This window comes from Salvia hispanica, chromosome 4 (assembly GCF_023119035.1).
Source record: "Salvia hispanica cultivar TCC Black 2014 chromosome 4, UniMelb_Shisp_WGS_1.0, whole genome shotgun sequence".
Taxonomy (NCBI): Eukaryota; Viridiplantae; Streptophyta; class Magnoliopsida; order Lamiales; family Lamiaceae; genus Salvia; species Salvia hispanica.
The window spans coordinates 13932100-13955465 of record NC_062968.1 but is presented as its reverse complement, the minus strand read 5'-3'; the positions used below and the strand labels follow the sequence as shown (position 1 = coordinate 13955465).

At 39.1% G+C, this 23366-nt stretch overlaps 3 protein-coding genes and 1 pseudogene across 6 annotated transcripts; 2 read left to right on the top strand and 2 right to left on the bottom strand.

Annotated features, from left to right (window-relative positions):
- The first annotated feature begins 9849 nt into the window (after positions 1-9849).
- On the top strand, positions 9850-11657 carry LOC125218618 (UDP-glycosyltransferase 92A1). Its single transcript, XM_048120329.1, has one exon. It carries the CDS (start codon positions 10014-10016, stop codon positions 11490-11492), a length of 1479 nt encoding a protein of 492 aa, XP_047976286.1. The 5' UTR covers positions 9850-10013; the 3' UTR covers positions 11493-11657.
- Positions 11658-11916: 259 nt separating this feature from the next.
- On the bottom strand, positions 11917-14201 carry LOC125218693 (thioredoxin-like fold domain-containing protein MRL7, chloroplastic). 4 transcript variants are annotated; one of them, XM_048120429.1, is made up of 6 exons: positions 13970-14201; positions 12874-13660; positions 12572-12656; positions 12358-12469; positions 12153-12267; positions 11917-12022 (listed from the first exon to the last, which is right to left on the bottom strand). In XM_048120429.1, exons 2-5 carry the CDS (start codon positions 13599-13601, stop codon positions 12158-12160), a joined length of 1035 nt encoding a protein of 344 aa, XP_047976386.1. In that variant the 5' UTR covers positions 13602-13660; positions 13970-14201; the 3' UTR covers positions 11917-12022; positions 12153-12157. The 4 variants fall into 4 exon arrangements, with proteins under 4 accessions (XP_047976386.1, XP_047976383.1, XP_047976385.1 ...); XM_048120426.1 differs by having other exon boundaries at positions 11917-12267; XM_048120428.1 differs by having other exon boundaries at positions 11917-12267; positions 12874-13646.
- Positions 14202-15757: 1556 nt separating this feature from the next.
- On the top strand, positions 15758-18911 carry LOC125219295 (annotated as a pseudogene).
- Positions 18907-21658, bottom strand: LOC125219294 (triacylglycerol lipase OBL1-like). Its single transcript, XM_048121235.1, has 5 exons — positions 21326-21658; positions 21070-21257; positions 20932-20965; positions 19321-19916; positions 18907-19243 (listed from the first exon to the last, which is right to left on the bottom strand). Exons 1-5 carry the CDS (start codon positions 21636-21638, stop codon positions 18992-18994), a joined length of 1383 nt encoding a protein of 460 aa, XP_047977192.1. The 5' UTR covers positions 21639-21658; the 3' UTR covers positions 18907-18991.
- Between the last annotated feature and the right edge of the window lie 1708 nt (positions 21659-23366).

Sequence of the window (23366 nt, the reverse complement as noted above, 5' to 3'; positions counted from 1 at the left end):
TCAGGGGAATGGGTGTGGATAGAGTGCCCCCGTCAACATCCATCTTTTTGGCCTACACGTTCGTTTCTTCAAATTAACCGAAAAAAAGCTAATCTTTACCTTTAAATTTAAGTGATAGATCCACTCGACATCCTCCCCATCATACATTCTCCCATTTTCTTTTTACCCTTTTTGGGTTCCCTTTAAGTTTTTTGGGCCCCAACACTCCTCCATTCGCACCCTCTTTCCTTGTTGTAAATCTATCCATGGACATTCCCAAGACTCTAGCATGCATACAAGGCTTCCCGGGAAAAAGTAACACCTTGTTATAATATTTTGAAATATTATTGACAAGGATGTACATTTTTCACGAACCCGAAGAATGCTCGGGCCCCCAAATTCCTTTCCTTTTGTGCTCCATCAACTAGTTGTAAAGCGCCTTTACTTTTCCCTTTTTGAATTCTAATAAAGCCTCATTAAATCTATTAGTGTTGGTAGCCCAGCCGCCTCTCAGTTTTTTTCCTTCAACTTTGGGAAACCGCTTGAAATTGTTGGCATGTGTCAAACTACGGTTCGGCTCTCAAGCGGGCCACAAAAGCGGGGAAAAACAATCACTAGCGGAAACTAAATGAACAAAAAACAATCAAAATCAATTAATCAAAGAATGTCGAAACCATGACAATATTATCTTAAGGAATTATTGTACCTTTTTTTTATCATATAAATGTCCTTTTCTTAGATCCTGCTAAATTTCCCATCCAAGTCCTTCCCGTGTTTTAATGTGAACAACGCATGTGCGTAAAAAAAACCGATCATTGATCGACCCGACCCGGGTTTTCCCCTTTGCCAAAACCCTTTGAGATGGCACCCATCTAGCCCTCTGGGAGATATGGCGTTTAAAGAGATCTTACACTTCTGCTATTTTTCACTTTAAACCTGGTTCCATCGGGGTGGGTTTAAAAGGAAAAGGGGCTCCAAGATTATCAAATTTCACCCATAATCTTGCAATCGCTTGTATTGTCTCCCCAAGTCCACCAAATCTTGGGCCTGGTGTAATCTCTTACCTTTTGGAGAAGATATGGTGATCTTCATGTTGGAGTGCCCTTCGATAAACGCCCCATAGTCTGCTAGTGAAGTCGGATGTCTTTTATACTTCGTTTAGATAATTAGAATTGACACATACGGGTTTAACGAATACCCCCTTTGTGTTTGTTTGTATCGGGGAAAACCGGAAGCCTGGGGAAACCCTGCGAAGCCAAAAAACGGGCAAGGGGGTTCTTCGCTCCTTAAATTCATCCCAATGTGCCCACAACAATCTTTTCTTTTTTCCCGCCCAATTCTTCTTGCACCCTCCGATGCGGGTAGTTCGGAAAGTCATCCGCCTTGAAGGTTCCAAAATTCCCCAACGGGTTATTAAAATCGGTTTTTTTTCCTCCGGTAAACGGTTTTTGTAATCCAACTCATCTTCAAGAACTTGGGGATCACTTGAGAGTTGATCACTCACTTATCACCAAGTGTTCTTTCGGAGTGTCGACATCTCTCCCCCACCCCTAGCCTTTTTTCTTGAGTAGCCATGATGTCTCTTCTTCTGCTCGAGGTCATATACATCAACAAAAAGGATGGATCTTCATCGGAACCGAATATCCCCCCTACCTTATTTTTTCCTTCTTAATCGCTTTTGCCTTTTTCATGATTCTTCGCCTTCCAATCACTCATTTAGTTTTCCCCCTTTTCATTTTTTTTATCTTCTCAAAAATCTTCAATTTAGCTTTCCCCTTATTATTTCAAATCCTTCTAATCCTTAGGTTTTTCTTAAATCTTTTTGGACAACACCTTCTTAGTAAATTCCCCCCACCGCCCTTAGCTTTTTTCCCTTTGGGTTTCCTATTTCGCCTTTTCCCTTTGCCCGCATCATCCTCTACATGGGTATAATGAGTTATCAACATCTCCCCCCCATCCCATCCCAAAATTTAAATTTGGACCACATATTCCACTTTTTCAATCTCTCTCTTGCCCGAAAAAACTTTTTCCCCGGTCACGATACCCAGTGCATCCCTTGTTGTGAAAGAACTATCTACATTGCAAAAATATATAATCAGCACCTAGCACAAGTTTGCATCAACACACTCAAACACAAAAACTGCACCAACATACTTAAATACATAACTTCATCAACACACTTAAATACGAAGCTGCACCAAAGACTTAAACAATTACATATAACACAACACCAACCACACAAATGCACCAACACACTTAAAGAAAACAATTAAACACACCAGTTAAGAAAATAATTGAAAAGTGTTACCTTCCCGAGGCAGGGGGGTGTTTGACTATATAAAACCTCGTTCGCTTCAACCGCGTACAAGTCCACGACACCTCTATCTACTCCTAAGACCACCATCTCCATAGATGAGTTATTGTCAAAAAACCTAACTAACCTTTCATCCATGTTTATCCCCGGCTTTAGACGTCCCCAAACCGAACCGGCCCGGCCGAACCGGCCCGGAACCGTCACCGGCGGTTCGGAACCGGGAACCGGAACCGCCGCGGCGGTTCGGAACCGGCTAGGGGGCGGCGGTTATGGCGGGCCGGTTCAGGGTCGAAACAAAATGAGAACCGGAACCGCCGGTTCGAAACCGGCGGTTCGCCGGAAACCGGCGGTTCCAAACCGCCGGTTTCGCGGTTCCGGCAGCTTTTCAGGCGTAGGGGCGGTGGCAGCATAGGTGTGCAGGCGTAGGGTGGCAGGAAACCGGCGGTTTCTGTCAGAAACCGGCGACTAAAGCACGCCGGTTTTCTACGGGAACCGACCAGAAACACGCCGGTTCCGGCTGACTTTTCAGGCGGTCTAGGCTAGGGTTACTTGAGTAGGGTGCGCAGAACGGCTAGAAACCGCCAGTTTGGCGTCAGAAACCACGACGGAAACCGGACAGAAACCGGCGGTTTCGTGTCAGAAACCCGGCGGTTCGGGCGGTAAACCGGCCGGTTTCAAATTTCGAAAATTCAATTTTTTTATTTTTTTTTATTTTTTTATTAAATCTGATTTTTCTCCTATAAATACCCCATCTCCCCTTCATTTCTACTCACTTCATTCTTGTGTTAACAAGGATTTCTCTTCTCAATCTCACAATTTCTCTCATCTCTATCTCCATTCTCTCTAATTGTTCAAGTTGTTTACTATATTTGTGCAAATTGTTCTTATAATTTACTTCAATTGTCTATCATAATCATCCGGTCATCCCTCACTACTCTTGTTATACTCTCTCTTTATTTTTCAATTTGCAAAAAATGTCTTCATCTCGTCGTGGTGGTGATCGGGGCAAGGGAATTGCCCAAGACCAAGATCAAAGTGGTCTTCGGAAATCAAGACGCCCTAGTCGTCGTGAGGTTATGGATGAGGTTTCCCGACAAACCGCTATGCGTTTGCAAGTAAGTTGTTCGAATATTAATTTTACAAATTCTTATTTTTGGTACTATACATTATTTATATCGTTTATAACTTTATATATAATATTTGTAGGCCGAAGAAGATCATAGGGCTGCCATGGCACTTAGCAACATGAGCGGCGGCGAAGGTTACGAGTCTTATCACTCTTATGGTAACGTGAATTTATCATCCGACGACGACGGTGATAATGGTGGAGGATCTGCACAATATCCTCCGACGAGCGCCGGACAAGTTGGTGAAAATGATGAAGCGGTTCCTCCCCTGAAACTCAAACCGAGCGGGGTAAGGCTAATAAGAAGGCCTTGAAATCGGATATTTTTGTTAAACATTATAAAAAAGTCGCGGTAATAGATGCAACCACTAAAAAACCGACCAATGAATTCGTCGCATATTGTAACTATTGCGATAAATCCTACCCCTTTTTTGTCGGTGGGGGCTATGGTACTCTCCATCGTCATTTAAAGGCAAAGCATCCGATCGAATATGGGACCGCCAAATCCCAAACCCAACTAAACTTCCCATCCGGTGCGTCTGAAACAACAGGTACGCCTCTTTTTAAATATGATCATAAAGTCGCTCAAGATGCTATGGTTAGATGGGCTGCAATGAAGCACTTGCCTTTCAATTTTTTTGATGACAAAAAATATGAAGTTACTATGCAAACCGCTTTTAATGTCGGTGCTAAAAGAATACCTGCAACTTCACATCAAAGATCTAACAACAGATAATTTTTTGAGAAGCAAAAAGAAGTAACACGTTTTTTGTCCACCTTGAGTCACAAAGTAAACATTTGCTCTGATGTGTGGACTGATGCTTTTCAAAGAAATTCTTATATGGGCATTACATGTCATTTTTTGGACAATAGTTGGACATTGCACAAGCGTTTGATTGGTTTTAGACAATTTCCTACGCCACACACCGCACCCGCAATTGTTGCTTTAATTATTCAAGTTTTGAATGAATATAGATTGTGCAATAAGGTATTTTCTGTTGGTTTTGATAATGCAACCGCTAACACTGCAAGTATTGCCGACTTAATTGCGGCTTGTGCCCCGGTTATAAATGGTAAGTACTTTCATCAAAGATGCATTTGTCATATTTTAAATTTATGTGTACAAGATGCTCTTTCTTTGTGGCAAAAGCATGTTGATCCTATTAGAACTGCCGTAAATTTGATCCATTGGAAGCCTTACATTGGTAAGGCTTGGAAGAAATATTGTCATCAAAAGAAGATCAGGTACACAAATTTTACAATTGATGTGTCTACTAGATGGAACTCCACATATGATTGTTTGAACTCTACTTTGGAGCATATAGATTATTTGATTGATTTTTTTAGGACTTATCCCGTTCCTGATTTATATTTATCGCATGCATGTTGGGAGCAAAGCATGAGTTTGTTTAAATTGTTCAAAGGTTTCAAAAATGCGACTGTTGAGTTATCGGGTGTTTATTATTGCACATCTGTTCATGTTTTAGAGCATTGCATGTATATATCACTTGGTTTTAAGACGGCTATGAAAAATTCCATTACAAATCCTGAGTTGATGTGTGTTTTATATTATATGGTTGACAAATGGCTTAAGTATTTCAGTGAGATTCCAACGGTGTTTTTGATTGCAAAGGTTTTGGATCCGAAATGGAAATTAGTCGGTACCTTGAAGATTTTAGAATTTTATTACAACAATTTGAGTTCTATTGATCTTCAACCACTTCGGGATTTGCAATCCAAAATCAATGAGGACAACAACAACAACAACAACAACAACAACAACATACGTTTGTCCGAAATATTCCAAATAAACCTCCCCAATCTCTCCGTCATCAAACATGCATTTGAGTTTGAGTTGCGAACTCTTTTTGCCGAATACGAAGCCAAGTACAACAGTACCCACCAAGTGAGACAACGACCCACCCCTCATCAACAATACAGTTTTGGGTTCTTTCAAGTTGATGACCCCGACGCACAATCCCAATTGGCCGACCTATACGGTTACACCACCAGCGGTAGTTCGTCGGCAAGGAGTACGGTAAGTGAGTTAGATTTATATTTTGACTCACGCTTTTCTTTGAATGAAGATGAAGGTCCCGTTCCCAACCAAATCGACGTCCTCGATTGGTGGGGAACACATGAGAAAGATTTTCCCATCCTTGCATCAATGGCCAAGGAGATTTTTTCAATTCCGGCTTCCACTGTCGCCGTCGAGTCCGCTTTTAGTGTTGGAGGCAACGTCTTGGACGATAGAAGAAGTAGACTATCCGGCCAAAATATGGAAGCCACCATGTTACTTGACGATTGGTGTTCGGCTGACATTAGAGATCAAGAGCTAGATTGGAACACCCAAGTACAAACCGACCAAGACTACTACCCCGACGAAGAAGAAGAAGAACAATGAGGTGGAGTGGGAGGTCTACCGCCGATTGCCGAATAGGTAAGTAAGGTAAGAGAACTACGTGGACTTTGATTCCTTAATGTAATTGAGCATTAAGGATACGTAGGCAACCCAACTTAAATTTTAAATTTAAGTTGGGCTCAAGTCCTTTTCCTTTATTTCTTTTTTTTTCCCAATTGTTTCAACTTTAAAATATACAAATACAATTATATAATTGTATTTGTATATACTCTAATCGGTGAAGAAGACTTCTCTATAAGACTAAATCCAGGAGACTTTTGACAATTCTACCATGATTGTTGATGGTTAAATTAAACTCAACAATTAAGGTTGAATTGCTAAAGTTATCCTCAATTTAGTTATATAGAAACATCTCCTTCGCCGACTAAGAGTATATATATAATATATTATACTATCTATTTGCATTTATAATTTATTGTTTTTTACTTAAGATTTTTTATTTAAATTGTTATACAAGCTAACAAGCATGTATTATGTTATGTATTAAGACTTAAGTCTTTTGACTCTTTTGTAATTTCAATTTTCAACATTTGTATTTGTAATATCAACATATTGTTCAAATTTGTATAATTGTATAATTGTAATTTGTAATCATTGTATCAATAAAATTCCAATTGTCCAACTTCAATGTCGACTTCTACTCTATTTGTCAATTGTCATTTTCGTTATATTTATTTATTCGATAGTAATTAGTAAGTAGAACACTACAACTACAAGATGTAATTTGTAATTAGAACTATAAATGAATAAATTTAAAAAAAAAAAATGAAATTGAACCGCCGAACCGGCCCGGAACCGGACCGGAACCGTCTGAAAACCGCCGGTCTTGAACCGGCGGCGAACCGTCATCGAACCGGTTCATGAACCGGAACCGCCTGACCCTAGGCGGGCCGGTTCAGGTTCCATATTTTTTGGAACCGGAACCGGCGGTTCCGAACCGGGAACCGGCGGTTCCCGAACCGTGGTGACGTCTACTCGGCTTCAAGAAATAATAGTCCAGGCCACGTACATCAGCACCAACCTTCTCCAGAGCATCATCAACTTCCAACTTTGACCACGTGTATGGATCACATATATGGATGTGCTCAACCTCCCCACCCACGTATTGTTTTCCAATTGTGTTTAACCATTTTACCAGAGTGGTGGACTCTTGTTGTGAATGTCCCATCTACATTCCAAAAATATTAGGTTAGTCCTAAATTATTGCAGTGAGCAATATGAAACAACTTTGGTCCCAACCAACTTGCTTGTCCCCCAACACAAAAACATTCACAATAAAATATAAGGCAGAGCACACAAACCCAAAAAAAAAATGGAACATACCCTACATGCTCATAAAGAACAAAATCCGGCCAAACACAAAAAAATACAGCAAAAACAAAACATCAATGCACTTTTCTGGACACACACGATCCACACGACACCAATAACTCATACTTTAATCTACCCTAACTCAATCACAATATCTGTAGTCATATTTGGGACCACAACCAAACAACAAACAATATTCGATATGTTTCCCCAAAAAATTACTAAGAAATCCGTCACATACGTTAATCGACCCAACAGACCTAACCCTAATAAATAAAACATCGTACATTTCTCATAACCCCAACCATATTCAATAAAAAATCAGAAACAGAGATAAAAATTTTACCTTCACGGGTCGAACGCGGCTGATTTTTAGGCGGAGCTCGTACAAGAGGGTTTTGAGGTGGCATGGGTTGCGAAGGGTTTTGAGGTGGCGGGGATTGGGGTGTGTTTACTGTCGCCGTCGAAGGATCAGCACCTGAAGAAACAACCTTCCTCCTCCACATTCAGGGTTTGTACAGTCGAGACCTTGGGTTTATACGCCTCTTTTTCTGGTGTGCTGTTGTGAGTTCGCCGTTTCGAAGAATAGGGTAGGGTTTCAGCGAAGTTTGCTTGAGAAGAAGAACGATGAGCGATGCTTCGAATTCCTTTTTTTCTAAATGTGATTTTAAGTGTTGTTTGTTTGTTTTGCCTAAGTGTTGTGTGTTTGATTTTGAAAAAGTTTTTTTTTTGCATTGTTTTAATATATTTTCTGTATGTTGCTTCCACTTTTTGCTAATAGAAATTAAGGAATTTAATTAGGTGTAACTAATTACAATTAGTAATTTAATTTGGTCAAATTCGGATTACAAGGCAATCATCGTTATTTATTAACGGCGCCATCAATTTTGGACTGATTCTGGTCTGAGTTTATTTGTGAGGGACTCAACAATAAAAAAGATAATGTTCAGGATCAAATTCGTAAAACGGCCATATGTTTGGGACCACATTTGGCCTTTACTCTTCATGATTTTCGCACCACTTTTTACTCGCTTTTAATAAAGAGACAACACTTGCAACCCTCCATCTTTTAACCATTTCTTCACTTAACTATTCAAAGCGGGATACATATTCATGGAGGAAGTAATAAATCAAATTAGCGTCGTCCATTTTCCGATCTAATAAATCATGTTGGACCTTAGTTTTGATATATGATTAGGATTCACGACAACCCGATATATATTTATACAGGATCCTTATTAGGCAGCAAACTAAATCTAGTCCATCCGTTCTGAAAACAAATGGCCAAGATCAATTTTCATGCGATGTCAACTAGCTGATATAACAATGTCAATTATGGTATACGTGATGTCAACTAACTATTGTAACGATATGGGTATCAATGGAAATTGGATTTTGTTAGTTATAACTAACTTTTAAAATATCAAAACTTCGAACTTATATAACTATTTTGATTTAAAATTTTTTTTCACATAAAAAATCAAATTAAAGATAATTTCATAATGATTCTAATAAGATCATATTTGCATATGTTCGAATAATAAAATTTGATAATTCTATTTGAATTTTTAATATTATCGATAATCATATTAATGTCAACACGTAGTATACATAATGTCAGTCTAATGCATGTACAATGTCAATCAGATTTAGTTTACATATTAAAATCATTGTGTTGACATGTTTACAGGACCCTGTCGCATCATGAGAATCACAAAAAACGGTCATATAGTATAAAAAATGACTAAAAAGTCATTTTCAAATTAATTAATATAAAATAAATTTCCACATGACACCACTAAATACCACTAATGGATAGTAATAAGCAATTAGCAAATACTCTCTCCGTCCCACTATAAGTGAGACGTTTCTATTCGACTGTTGTTTTGCGAAAATGATAATAAGTAGTTATAGTGGAGAGAAAGTAAAGTAAGTAAGAGAATGTAGATACAACTCTTTTCTATATTATTCTGTTTATTACTTTACTTTCTTTCCATTTTAATTTATTCCTATCATTTTTACAAAATAACGGTCGAAAAAGAAACAACTTACTTAGGAACAAAAGGAGTAGTTAGTATTTGATCTTATCCCTTTATAATATTACTATACTAGTCTAAACATATAATGAATCGTTAGGTATATATACATATTAACTCGACGAAGACCCTGTTATTATCATTCGACAATTGGATGATTTAGGAGTAGCGTTTTGGTCGGTTCTATTTGTTTATTGGACCTTTTGCTTTATTGAAGCCGTATCAATATTTTTGGACTTTTTGAGATAAGAAATGCCGGTTTTGGTTCTTTTCATGTGCATAATCATAGTAATATCAAGGAGGAAGGGTATGGGGTTTTGATTATAATATCCATGCATGCGTCTTCTTCAACAATTACCTTACTCAAAAATAGTTTAATTTGAGCATCACAAGAAAACGTCCTGTCTACACAATACGTCTAAGGCTAAAAATGGCAAGTGTGGTGGGGATGAGTTGGTGTCGTGGCGAAATTAGGTCTTTTTAAATTTGTGAAATTGTGGCTACAATGGTCATTGCGCACTATCCATCTCATTATCAACTTGTGCTACCAAACAAGAATAAAGTGTGTTTCCATATTCTTGGGACACTGATCAACACATTACTTTCCTTTCCCCAAAATATGGATACAGCTAACCATAACATTGAGAACCTATAAAAAAATGCACTAATGGATATGGACCGGCCAGTAGTAGCATTCGCATCATTAATGCATTGTCTAACAAACTTTCTTGTTTTCATCATCTAGTTGAGAGAGATAGGTAACCAATCTCTGTTGTTGCATAAAACTGTAGTTGGTGGTGAAATCTGTAGTAACAAACACAGAAAATGGGAGTTGCAAAAGAGCAGCACATAGTAATGCTGCCGTTCATGGCACAAGGCCATCTCATCCCATTCTTAGCCTTAGCCAATCAAATCACCCAACGCTTCCCCTTCAAAATCACCATCGCCACCACCCCTCTCAACATCCGCTACCTCCGAACCGCCGCGTCCAACCACTCACCCCAAATCCACTTCTCCGAGCTCCCTCTCAACGCGGCCGATCACGGCCTCCCCCCGAAAACAGAGAACACCGAGGCCCTGCCCCTCAACCTCATCGTCAACCTCTTCCACGCCTCCGCCTCCCTTGACGCACCCTTCCGCGCGTTAATCCGCGATATAACCGCCACGGACGGCGCCCCTCCGCTCTGCATAATCTCCGACGTCTTCATGGGGTGGGCTAACGAGGTCGCCATATCGTCTTCCACCGTCAGCGTCGCCTTCACCACCGGCGGCGCGTATGGCACCGCCGCCTATATGTCCATGTGGCAGAACCTCCCCCACCGCAGCGCTGCTGCCGACGGCAGCTTCTCTCTCCCTGGATTCCCCAACTCTCTCCCCTTCCACGTCTCTCAGCTGCACCGCTTCCTGAGAGACGCGGACGGGAGCGACCAGTGGTCGAGATTCTTCCAGCCGCAGATTGCGCACTCGCTGACCTCCTTCGGGTGGCTGTGCTCCACGGCCGCGGAGATCGAGCCGCTAGGGTTGGATCTCTTCTCCAATTACACGAAACGCCCCGTCTGGTGCATAGGCCCGCTCCTGCCGCAGGGGATGCTGGACCGGAACAAGCCGTCGCGCGTGATCGCCAAACACGCCGGGAGAGAGCCCGGGATCTCACCGGAGAAGTGCCTGGAGTGGCTGGATTCCCACCCGGAGAACTCTGTTGTCTATATCAGCTTCGGATCACAGAACACGGTGAGCCAGAATCAGATGATGGCGCTGGCGTTGGGGTTGGAGGACAGCGGGCGGCCGTTCATCTGGTCGATCAGGCCGCCCGCGGGCTTCAACTCGAGGGACGAGTTCAAGCCCGAGTGGCTACCCGAAGGGTTCGAGGAGCGAGGGCAGGGGCTGGTGGTGCGAGCATGGGCACCACAGCTGGAGATACTCTGCCACCAATCAACGGGGGCATTTGTGAGCCACTGCGGATGGAACTCGGTGGTGGAGAGCTTGAGCCAGGGCGTGCCGATCATCGGGTGGCCGCTTGCAGCGGAGCAGGGGTACAATGCGAAGATGCTGGTGGAGGAGATGGGGGTATGCGTGGAGATGACGAGGGGCGTGGAGAGCCAGATTAGTAGAGATGATGTGAAGAGAGTGATTGAGGAGGTGATGGACGGAGGAAGTAAAGCGGTGGCGATGAGGAAGAGAGCGGTGGCGGTCGGAGAGTTGATCAGAGCTGCCTTGACCGAGGAAGATGGGCGTAAGGGGTCTTCGCTTAAAGCCTTGGATGATTTTGTGGATACTCTTCTCTCTCTAAGGCCCAGTGCTTGATTATTCGAGATTATTTTCCACAAATATTATTACGATTAATTTATTACTATCAGAGTATCATCTCAATTGAGGTGGAAGAGGGTCTTTTAAACTTTTTAAGTAAATTCTTTGGCGTTATTATTGAAGTAATTTTTTTACTTGAATAATACAGTACTAACTTCCATACACAGTCAATCTATGCCGGCTAATTATACAATGATCTGAACGAGGCTTTGAATATCTCTCAAGTGGAACTTTCCAAGTAAATTAATTTTGAATATATATGTTGATTATAGATATGCAATCGTTAACAAGGATAGCTTTCTGACCTAGTTTGTAACAAAAAATGTTGGACCATTATTCCGTAGAGAAAATACACGCAGCATTAAAGAATTTTTGTCGGCAATCTTGATAATGATAAGACCGTTGAAAGTTGAAACACAAATAAAGAGCAACAAAAAGTACACTAAACCATCTGAGACCATAGCACTTATTATTCAACAGAAAACAACTACTCTAATTAAGAGATGTTTAGTTTCCATGTTCTCCACCTACATAGTAAAGCATCAAGCCTGCTAATAAGTTTAATGTACATAATATTGCAACATATATAAACAAATGTTCGTTCCTCTTAAGCTCGGAAATTATAGATACTCATCATCTGTAGAAGAAAGTAGTTACCTCAACTAACGCGGTGATTGTGAAGAGAGGGCTTCATCATTGATGCAAGAAGGCCTTTTCGCATTATAGTAAAAATACGCAATTATCTGAACCAGCTCATCTGCTGACCTAAACTCTGCAGATCATGGCAAATCCCAACCCTTAATGAAAGAAATCAAGAAAGCTCATTCATACATACAAATATAGAGGAACAATATGACTTTACCTTTCTCTCTATATAATATCTTGTTTCCGCGTAAGAAGAGTAACTGTGGGCATTCTTCAGCTTTGAGTGCATATGCTAAATCTTTCTCGATATTTTTATCCACCTTCACTGTCTGCATATTTAAATTGAGTTCATATCATACATGAAAGGTATATCCACCATAAGAGATATGTATAAAAGAAAATCAATGAGGCAATGGAGAAATTTCACTAACTCGAGGAGGTAATCGGTCTTTAGCTTTCCAGTAAACCTCTGCTGCTTTTTCCAACTCCTTCAAGACCATCCAGTTATCACTGGCCCTGAAATAGAAACAAGCATTCATGAACACATCTCAAGTTTCAAACTATCCTAGATAGATAAATGCTAATCATTTGTTTACAAAGATAATTTGGGACTTTGCGATGATCCTAAATCCCTTGATAATTTCTAGAAACTTGCTGAATTCATGTTCAATTGAAAAGGGTATGAATTGCAGAAGTCCTAACGATAAGTATCAATCATGTATTGTGTCCTTGCCTGTTGTATCTCTCGAAGAAAAGGACGATGAGAGGGCTGGGATGGAAAGCAAAGCTCTCCCACTCAAGACAGTTGATCTCTTTCACCAATCCATAATCAATCTCGCCCTCCCAGTCGATCTCTGTGCCATCTTCGCCTACCACATTCTTTATCGAGTGTTGATCAAAATACTCGGAGGCTCTGATCCCCCATCCCACCTCGGTATCCAGTGGCCAATCCAGATCCTCCTCCTCAACCACCATATCCTTTTCGCCTACATCGACAACGTCCTGATCATCTGAGCTGTCATCATCAGATGCAGCTTTCTCCTTCATGAAGTTTTCCATATTTTCTAGAACTTCTGGATTCTTCTTGCGTATCGACTCCAGCGTCTGTTCAAGTGAGCCCCGTATGTAATCCTCAACAGCTGCTGCTTCACTCCTACGACCGCGCCTTGGCTTTTTTGGGATGATTCCAGGATATGAACCCTCTGGATTCTCACCTTCGCTTTTCCGCTCTTTAGATGTCTGGGGCGCCTTTTTCCGTCTGTGCTCCGATTTAGGATTTTGATCGGAACTACTCGATGCGGCATTGCACGAGAAGCGTTTAACTATGTGATTGAGAGCTTGTGAAGGAAACCTCGCACATGAAACCGGAGTTGATATCTTGGCCCGTGTAGAAGGAGAACGGGAAGAAGTAATATTGACTGCAGAAATCAATGCTTGATGATTTACTATGCTGAAAGCCATTGCTTTACAACTTGAATCCCAATCAACAGAGTAAACCAAAACCTGCTAAATTACCAAATCTGTAAATAAAGTAAAACCAAGCGTCAAACACCAAAGAAGGGAACAGCCAAATGATCAAAGTGAAAGGCAGTTAGCAGCCAACAAATCACAAAATCCTCTATAATGGCGAGAAGAAAAGCAAATTGAGGTCGAGTAAGCAAATTATCGAACACATGGCGTGCACTCCACAGTCCAATAATAGTTACACTAGAAAATGAACAAATATCAAACGTTGGGCACAAAATTTGAGACTCGGCGAAAAATGGCATTCAGAGAAAAAAAAAAAAAAGGGATAGCGTGTAGTATTCTTCTTGTCTGAAAAAGAAAACCTTAATCGAAAATTGGTGGGAAGCAGCGTGGGAGTTGGAGGAACAATAACTAGGCCTCGACTGTTTCTTTTTGCTTAGGAGCTTCGAGTGTGTCTCTGTGTGAAGGAGGAAGAAAACAATCCCTACAGCCTCGCCATAATTAGCAGTGAGCACCAGAAGCTCTGCTTCTTTGGCCGGACCAACTGTGTAATAAATCTCTTTATCCCTCTTACTACTAACGTTACTTTAATTATGGTTCTCTTTGTCCCTCTTACTCTAGTATAATATATTGTGGGATTATAGCAGTATCTTAAATATACAGTTGTTTATATTATTAATATGATACACGTGTGAATGAAATTACACTTTTGATTATATGATACAATTATAATTTATAAGTAATTTATGTGATATGCAATATAATTATATATTGTATAACATTGCACATAGATGGAAAATGACTAACAAATTAGAATAGCTAGGAGTAACATCATTGTGTAGATTAATTAATACTCCCTCCATCCGCTTATAGTTGAGTCATTCTTCCATTTTTTAAAATTTTTTATAGTTAAGTCATTTTCATATATAGTACTCTCTCCGTCCCGCTTTAGGAGTCCCGGTTGAGTCAGACACATGTTTTAAGAAAAAAGTGTTTGAGTGTATTAAATAAATATTGTAGTGGATGTTGGGACCCACTTTTAATTGAGTGTCCAATAAATAAATGTTATAGTGGATGTTGAGATCCACTTTAACACTTTTTTATTAGTTGTAGTGGATATTGAGACCCACTTTTAACATTTTGTAGGCATTTTTTATTAATTTATCTCAACCGAGACTCCTAAAGCGGGACGTCCAAAATTGATCAACCGGGACTCCTAAAGCGGGACGGAGGGAGTAATAATAAACATTTTTTTGACTCTAACTTTATTCGATTATACTTTATTCTCTCTACTTTATTCACTTTATAGTCTATCATCTCTATTTTTTTTTCTCTTACTTCTTTTATCTATCTAGTTAAAACACTAAATATAAATTTCTTAAACTCCGTACCGAAAAACTCTACCTCAATTATGATGGAACGAAGCTTGATCATAAAATGGAGTATTTACTATATGCAAGAGTTCATACTTATTAGTATAATTTATTTATGATATATGACGATATATTTTAATAGGTATGGTATGATTTATTTCCCAATATATCCATACATTTTATTTGTTTTAACGTGTTGAAAATTTGTGCACAATTTAATGTATTATTATTAATTTTCTTGGAAAAGATAATTGTAATTATTATAGAGAGAGAACGTATATGTAAATTTGAAGTAATTAAAAGATATTACTCGTACTAATATTTTTCAAAATGGTGGGAAAGGGTTAGTACGTAAATTCACCTTAGCACTAACTATTTCTATTAATTTATTGCATTAACTTTTATAATTATTTACAAAAATGTCATTGTGTAGCTAGCCATATGTGACTGCATAGCATTTTCCTATTCCGAAATCTCTCGTAGCGAATGGGAGGAGGAGGGTGGAGTAGCAAGGATTTGCATAATTGGTGAAAATATTGGAGTAAAAAATATCACAAAATATATTTGGGATAATTTGGCCAATAATAAATATTCTGATACAAATAATAAGAAAAAGAAGAGAAAATAGATAAATATTCAAAAATTTAAAATTCAATATGCCCTGCGAATTGAGTCGTTTTTTCAAAATCTCTCACAAACATGTGTAAAGTATCATTTCATGAATCAGACAAATTAAGTAAAATCACAAAAATGAACATAACAAAAAAAAAAAAAAATGAAAAAAAACAAAAAACACGTCCAATTAATCAGAGAATTGGTCACCAAAATATACCATGGAGTCAAAATTAGAGCAAGACAAGAGAGAGAGATCAACAGGGCTGTTCAAGCTTTGTAAATCCCATTATGATGCACCGTTTTCAACGTATATCCATTGGCCAGAAAGTTTTCAACCCCTTTTCATCTCTCTTCGCCACTAAGAATGCCGGACCTGGATTTTCAAGATTTTAGGTCGGGACCGTGATTTAAGTCCGGATTCCGTGATTCTCGCTGCCGAATCAAGTTCAGATGTTCCTCATCAACACTCTGTTTCCTTTCTTCTTTCTCAAGTAATGCCGCTTCATTTTTAACACACACTAAATGTATCTTAATTTGCTGCCTTACTTGTGCCTCACAATTCAAATAATAATTGTGGTTTTCGCACATAATTTTGATCTGATGGATTCTACTTGCCAAATGTAGGCGCTTTTGGAAAGTTTAACTCTTTAATTTGAAACAGCATTTGTCAGGGCCGGACAAATCCATAACAGTTCACATGAATAGTAAGGATAAATCCAAAGGTACTTTGCGCCTTTTTCTTTAGTTGAATAGCAAATTTACCAAATTTTGAATCCTACTCCAAAATGCTGTCTTTTTTCATTCAATAGGACTACTTTCTATTAGTTCAAAAACTAGATAGCAGTAGGTGTGAGACCACAAAGATGAAAATGTAGCCACAGATTCTGCAAGAAATTCCTTACAGGTAATCAGCACTTGGTTTCTTATGTTTAACAACCCCTATGTAACTTCTGATGATTTGTCTTTCTGTTGGTGGGGGTGTATTTGTTTAGAGTGTCAAGACAGAAAGTTGAGATCTGAAGTTCGGTTGAAAAAAGCGGACAATTGAAGACCTGCTTATCGACACACGAGCATGGGGATTCATAAAGGGTGGAGTTCTGAGCGCATTCCACCGCTCACAAATGCAAACAGGAGGAATGTGAGCACTGCATTGTTGCCTTTCAATAATGGGAGGACTTTGCCTTCCAAATGGGAAGATGCAGAAAGGTGGTTAGTTAGCCCTGTGTCGGGAGATGGTGCTATGAGAACCTCACAGCAACAGGCACAGAAGCGGCCCAAGTCAAAGAGCGGCCCCCTCGGGCATCCAGGGGCTGCTTATTATCAAATGTTTTCGCCTGCCATGCCCATGTTTGAAGGCAGCCGTGCTGAGAAACTAACCGCGAATTCACCTTTTTCTGCTGGAGTAATGGCTGTCTATTCGATACAGAGGCTATGAGGGCACATGGAACTTTCTCAATGGCATAGAGCCTTGCATGGCGAGGTCAATTAGTATGCATGGATGTTCTGAGATGATAAGCCAGTCATCATTGCCGGGATCCCAGGGTATGGTGTTGCCTTTGTTTTTCTTCGCATCATCGACTCATGTGTTTCTGATTTGGTGGGATCATGTGAAATATTTAGTTAACACTAAGAGCCATGTGGATAAGCCTAAATTCATTTTATAGCTTCGAGAAAATAAGATTGATTACATAGTATTGTATTGATTGTGTAGTTGTTTCTTGTTGTTATATTGATACAGATGTTAAATATGACGTGGCTGAGGATGCGCCTAACAGCATATCTCGTGCTGTTTCAAGGAGGGATATGGCGACTCAGATGAGTTCTGAGAGCAGCAAGCATTCCTCGCCCGGAAGAGACTCTTCGTTCTCTCTAGCTACTCCAACGATTCTACCTATTGTAGGATCAAAGAGTATGCATTCCTCCAAACCAGAAATGAGGGATGTGCTAGTTGATGAAGATGTCACCGTGATAAGGTGGTCCAAAAAGAATAGGGGTACAAATCCAGGAAGAGGCAGTCAGAATGCTGATGACTGGAAAAGAAAAGCTGTGAACTATCATTCTTCTAGTTGGGAAGTTTTGACCGAGACGTCCAAGAGTATTTTAAAGTAATTTCTATTTAACCAATTTTCTTGTTATAATCTAGTTGTCTACATATGGGTTTAATGGGCACATACATGATACATGCAGGCAACTAGAAATCAAGAACTCAACATTGAACCTATAAGAAAACAAAAAAGTCATGAGACTAGCTGAAATTGAAGTTAAAAATCTGACAAAATGGTTGTTGTGGAGTGATAAGGAAATGGTTGAGTGCTTATTTCCTGTGTTGCTCATGATTTTATCCCAATTCAAATATTTTCCATGCTTTCTCTTTTCATTAAGATGCAATAATTCTTGTTTTTTCATTCCCTTAATTTGCTTCAACTTCTTTTTTCTTTCACCTAGTTAATTTACCTTTTTACTTTGAACATGATTATGCTGCCGATAGAGGAATTGAAGGTCAATGCCAACATAGATAAAATGTATTCTCAGCCATTCAACTGAATTACTACCCTGTTTCAGGATTCAGAGGGAGGAAGCTAAAATTACTGCATGGGAGAATTTACAGAAAGCAAAAGCCGAGGTACGTACTTTCCATTTTTTCTTGCTCGTTTGATGATCACAATAATGCTTCCATTCATTATGGCTATAGTGATGGTGTGTGTATTGTGCATGTTCAAAGTTCACGCCAATGTTATGAAGAATGGATTAGATTATGACTGATGGTAAAGATTTGAATGGATTAGATGAAATTGGAAAAGAAGAGGTCATCATCCGTTGACAAAATAATGAAGAAACTGAGATCCGTGCAAAAGAAGGCCCAGGAAATGAGTGGTTCGGTGATGGTCAGCCAGACCACCAGCCAAATGGTGAGAACCTCTGAGAGAGAATTATCCTTTCGAAGGACTCGACCAATTAGTTCATTGAGTGGCTGCTTCACTTCTCATGCCTTTTAATGAAAGTGATAATCTCAGGTAATATTTTTGATTCAGATTATATAGATAGAAGAATATAGTTTTGATCCAACTCCCTTATAAACTGACCATCGATGCAATTGCAAGTTTCTCAAGTATATTATACGAATTCTGTGACGTGTTACAAGTATTTTTGCTTAAAATTAATTTTTTTTCGATCTTGGTGCAGACGAAAGGATGCTCTGGCTGGAGTCGATTCGGCTTTGGAAATATATTTGTTACTGGAACTGAAGCTGCACAAGTTGATGTGGTAAGCTTGTCTTGTATGATTGTATGTATAGTATCCTGAATTTACAATGCATCCATTGTCAAAAGGAGTAATATTTATTGATGAATAACACACTAGTACATAATTTCATTTTTTGTATTGGACTATTTGAGTTTAGTTTAATTGAACAAGCCCAGGTTTTTGTAATCTAGTGGCATTATCATAATCTAGTGGAAAATGATTGGTTAAACCTGGGGTAATCAAGGCTGTTAGCCTAAACAATGTCATAAACCATCCTTCTCTATACTCCTCCCCCTTTATCCAAGGTAATATGAAACCCCTTACAAGCTCGTAAACCGCGTTCAAAACCTTGGGTACAACGTACAGCAACGAGAAGTAGTTATTGTCGGCCTCATCTTCAAGAACCTGCGATCGTCATAAACACAAAACTTATATCAGATTGAAATGCCAAGAAAATATAGCTCATGAGTATTAGTCTTCACCTTGCCCTTGTAGCAGCTATTGAAGTATAAACAACTCCCAAAATGCTTGAACAAGAATGCTTTCTCATCATAAGGCAATCTAGGCACCACATCATTGCAATACACATACCTAAAGTACTTTATATCATACAACTTCAGTTTTTGCTTCATGTACTCCCCAAATTGCTCATTCCCCACCTTAGGCTGCCCAAATGTGTACACTCCTTCCAACCTCCTCAGCAAATATTCATCCTCGTGCATGGCCAGAATTCCGACAAACAAAATGGCTAATGCCCCTCCGAGGCTGTGGCCGGTTAATATGAATTTGGCTTCCCCGTTTTCTTGGATTAGGGTTTTGAGCCTCTCTCGGAGCGTGTAGTAGGCGAATGATTTAGGGGGCGATGGGGCGTGTTTGGGCCAGCCGGTGGATTTCTGGAGGCCGAGGGCTTTCATGAAGCCGCCATGGATTTTGCCGGCGCTGGGGATGTCGTACCATGAGACGTCTACGTCGGTTCGCCATGCATCGGCGTCGAATGGCTCCGTGCCTCTGAATGCTATCACGATTCGGTTTTTGTCTCGGAGCATGGTTGCATATGTTGACTTCGCTTCTTGAAAATCTGCAAATATCACAAATTTATAGGAAAACCTACACATAATCTACAATTTTAATGGCAGAGCTGATTAAAACATACACATAATCTATACTCCACTTGAATGCTGATCTATGATAAGGGTACTTTTGGCAACATTAATTATACACTATCACATTTTCAGTTCAGGCAAAATCTGTTTGGTTACGTTGTATGTACTGATTCATTTCATATTGAATAAAATACAGTTTAGTTTTGCAAAATATGCAAAAAAGAATTTCAATAAATACAGATTCATTTGCATTATAAAGAAATTCGTTTTAGAAAATACGGAATGCCACATGTGCATTTGATAGAGGTTAGATCTTCAAATTTTAGCGTGTTCCAGAATTAGTCATAGTTAGCATATAAAATGTGGTTCAGATTTGAAAAGATCTAAATCCGAAATGTTCTTTTCATTACATTATACTTAAAATTGTTTTACATGAATCCAACAACCAAAAATTGTTAGTGAAGCAAGCACATATCATCTGAATTGGATCGATATATACATGTAATTATTTTAAGTGCGACTATATTAATTTGCGAAACGTACAAGCAACTATATGTCCAAGTAGTAGGCAAAGCAAACACCAAATTATAATAGTAGTAGTATTTGTTTATCATAGTAGTTGAAATGTTTTATTGGAAAAGGCACAAACACTATGGTTTATTCGAATGGGCAAGAAAAAAACCAATTAGTTGTTTCAAAATTCAAAGTATCAATAAAACCTACCAAATTAATTCGTAGTAATTGAATTATTATTAGAGGATGTCGCATTATACCATTAATAGATAAAGTGTTTCTTTCATCTACAAGTCGGTAGATCATGCATATGGAGTCTAATTACTAATTACGCACTTAACGAGCATGCATTTGTTTACTGCACGTATAAAACATCAAGGATTTAATGCCCAATTTATAGTGGGTAATCAACTTCACCTTTAGCATTAAACACTACTAATAGTTCACTTTATTTAACTTGGCAACTAATTTTCTTACCATTCCAAAACTCGAAGAAACCAATAAATTCCATCTGCACCAAATCAAATAAAAAACAAGGAGACAGATAATTAACAAGGGATTAATTTAATTAAACTATAGTCTCCCAGAAGATATGAAATCGTGACCAGTTTTTACCTGCCAATGATGCGTGACAACATTTCGAGCAAATGACTCATTTTCATACGACAATTTAGAAGCCATTATTGAGATGGATGGTGCAGCTTTGTTTCCATAATAATGTCTCCTCAAATCCCATCTCCTGTCAATATTTCCAACCATCGACGTAAACTTGGGCGATGCTCTATCCGGTTTCACCAATCTCCCTACATATTTCATTAATTACGTAAATAAATAAAAATAGCTAGTTAGGTATTAAATTAAAATTAGAAACCTGTGAAAATGTTGAAGAGCAAGTGGTGATTGAAGGCAGGATAGTTGAGGCATAGCTCGATCGCGGCGCCAAGGGCGGCCATGGGAGTCTTGATGTAGAGAAGGGCTTTCTGGAGCAGCACAGAGATGAAAACAATCCATCTGTATCGAGATCCGGTGACTTCCCCTCCTATCTCAGTGTTGCAGAAATCTCTCTTCTCTAAATCTTTTGAATGTAGAATTCTTAGGCAATCAATCCAGCTTGCAACTTCTGCTTTCAGAAACAGATATTTTTCCGAGAAGTAGTTGTCTTCATCATTATCAGCTAATGCCATTGTTTTGTTGTAGCTTGGAAGCAAACACTGCGTTGTTGGTAATGGTAGATTGGACTTTTTATACATGAGTTACATTAAAAAAGAGTGATGCAGTCACAATCATAAGAAAATCGTGGATTCACATCTGAGAAGTCGTAGGTGTTAATCTGATCATTTTTGGATAGATATTTCTAAGTCATAACATGCCAACTCAGCTCACTTAGCTTGTTTGCTTTAATTCTTCTGATTAATTTAGTTAAGAGGCGCATGTCAGATAATTAAACTATTTTGCGTTCAGATTAACGCGAAGCTTCCTCGATTGAGATTAATTAAAGCCATGATAAAGGTCTTACATGAAAGGTTTAGACCGTAGAATAAATTCTTGTCGTTGCTGTTTAAGTTGAAGACGCTTCTATTGAAAAATAGTGAAAACTTACGAGTGAGTTGAAGTAGTCCAAGTTCTATTCCATTTATTCTATTTAGCTGATTTAGTTTTAATTAGAATTTTATGAGATTCATTTTCTCTATTTATACTTGTAGTTGCAGTCATTTATCTTATCTCCAAAATTTACAGAGTAATAAAAAGTTTACGGTTCTCTGTACCCTCTTGTCTTTCTCTATATTTTTTCTTCCATATTTCTTTACATGGTATCAGAGCAAGATTCTCCCATTAGAAATTAAGGCATAAATCACTGATGAAAGATTTACCTCAACTTCATAGTCAGCTAAATGAGTAGGTGGTCTTCTCTGTTCGTCAGATTTTCGAGCTCCAGCGTCTATCGTCTCAGATTGCTGAACATTCTCTCCAAAAGAAGTAGTGATGCTCCTCTTATCATTTGATTCAGCAACGCCACAAACGGTTAGAAGATCAACCGTGATACTTTTATCATTTGCACCAATGTGATCAGATGAAATTTCATCAAACACAACATCACGAGAGACAACAACTTTCTTTGTTTCTGGATCCATACACCTCCATCCTTTCATGTGAGTGTCATAGCCAACAAAAATACATCGTTTTGCCTTCGAATCAAGCTTAGTCCTATTAGACTTTGAGACATGGACATAACAAATCGAACCAAAGACTCGAAACAGACTCACATTTGGCTTATGATGGTATAATAGCTCATAGAGGCATGGTTCCGTACCTGGCCACGAAGGTAACAGATTCACAACATAACTCGCAGACTGAATTGTCGCTGCCCATAACTCTCTTGGAAGGTTATTTGCATGTATCCATGATAAGCAAATGGAAGTAAGATGTGCCAATTTACGTTCAGCAACTCCGTTTTGTTGTGGAGTTTCGGGACAAGTCATCTGACGTCGAATACCATTTTCTTAGAAATAATTAAGAAACTGATCAGACATGAATTTACCTCCATTATCAATGCGCAGACACTTAATTTTCTGACCAAATTCTTTCTCCACTTGCTCCTTGAATTGAATAAACTTGGAGAATGCCTCACTTTTCTGTTCTAAGAAGAAGACCCATGAGAATCGAGAAAAATCATCCACAATAATCATCACATAACGATAGCCACAATAACTTGGTGTTTTTGTGGCCCCCATCAGATCCGAGTGAATTAGCTGCAGGACGGAAGAAGCTTGATTCTTTGAATCTAAGAAGGGGAAACGATGTGATTTTTCCATATTGACAACCAGAACAAACAACTGATGAGTCCGTAGTAATTCGCAGGAGCACAAGAGAGAGAAGGCCTACATGGAAGGTTGCTTAATGAAAAGTTATGT

Excerpts from the sequence above, each read along its gene's own strand:
- LOC125219294 (XM_048121235.1), bottom strand. The coding sequence starts at position 21,638 with ATGGCATTAGCTGATAATGATGAAGACAACTACTTCTCGGAAAAATAT. Across the intron at positions 20,966-21,069 it reads TTGTCACGCATCATTGGCAG|ATGGAATTTATTGGTTTCTT; the intron begins GTAAAAACTGGT and ends GATTTGGTGCAG. Across the intron at positions 19,917-20,931 it reads TTTCTTCGAGTTTTGGAATG|ATTTTCAAGAAGCGAAGTCA; the intron begins GTAAGAAAATTA and ends TGATATTTGCAG.
- LOC125218693 (XM_048120426.1), bottom strand. The coding sequence starts at position 13,601 with ATGGCTTTCAGCATAGTAAATCATCAAGCATTGATTTCTGCAGTCAAT. Across the intron at positions 12,657-12,873 it reads TTCTTCGAGAGATACAACAG|GGCCAGTGATAACTGGATGG; the intron begins GCAAGGACACAA and ends TTTCTATTTCAG. Across the intron at positions 12,470-12,571 it reads AAGACCGATTACCTCCTCGA|ACAGTGAAGGTGGATAAAAA; the intron begins GTTAGTGAAATT and ends TTAAATATGCAG.
- LOC125218618 (XM_048120329.1), top strand. The coding sequence starts at position 10,014 with ATGGGAGTTGCAAAAGAGCAGCACATAGTAATGCTGCCGTTCATGGCA.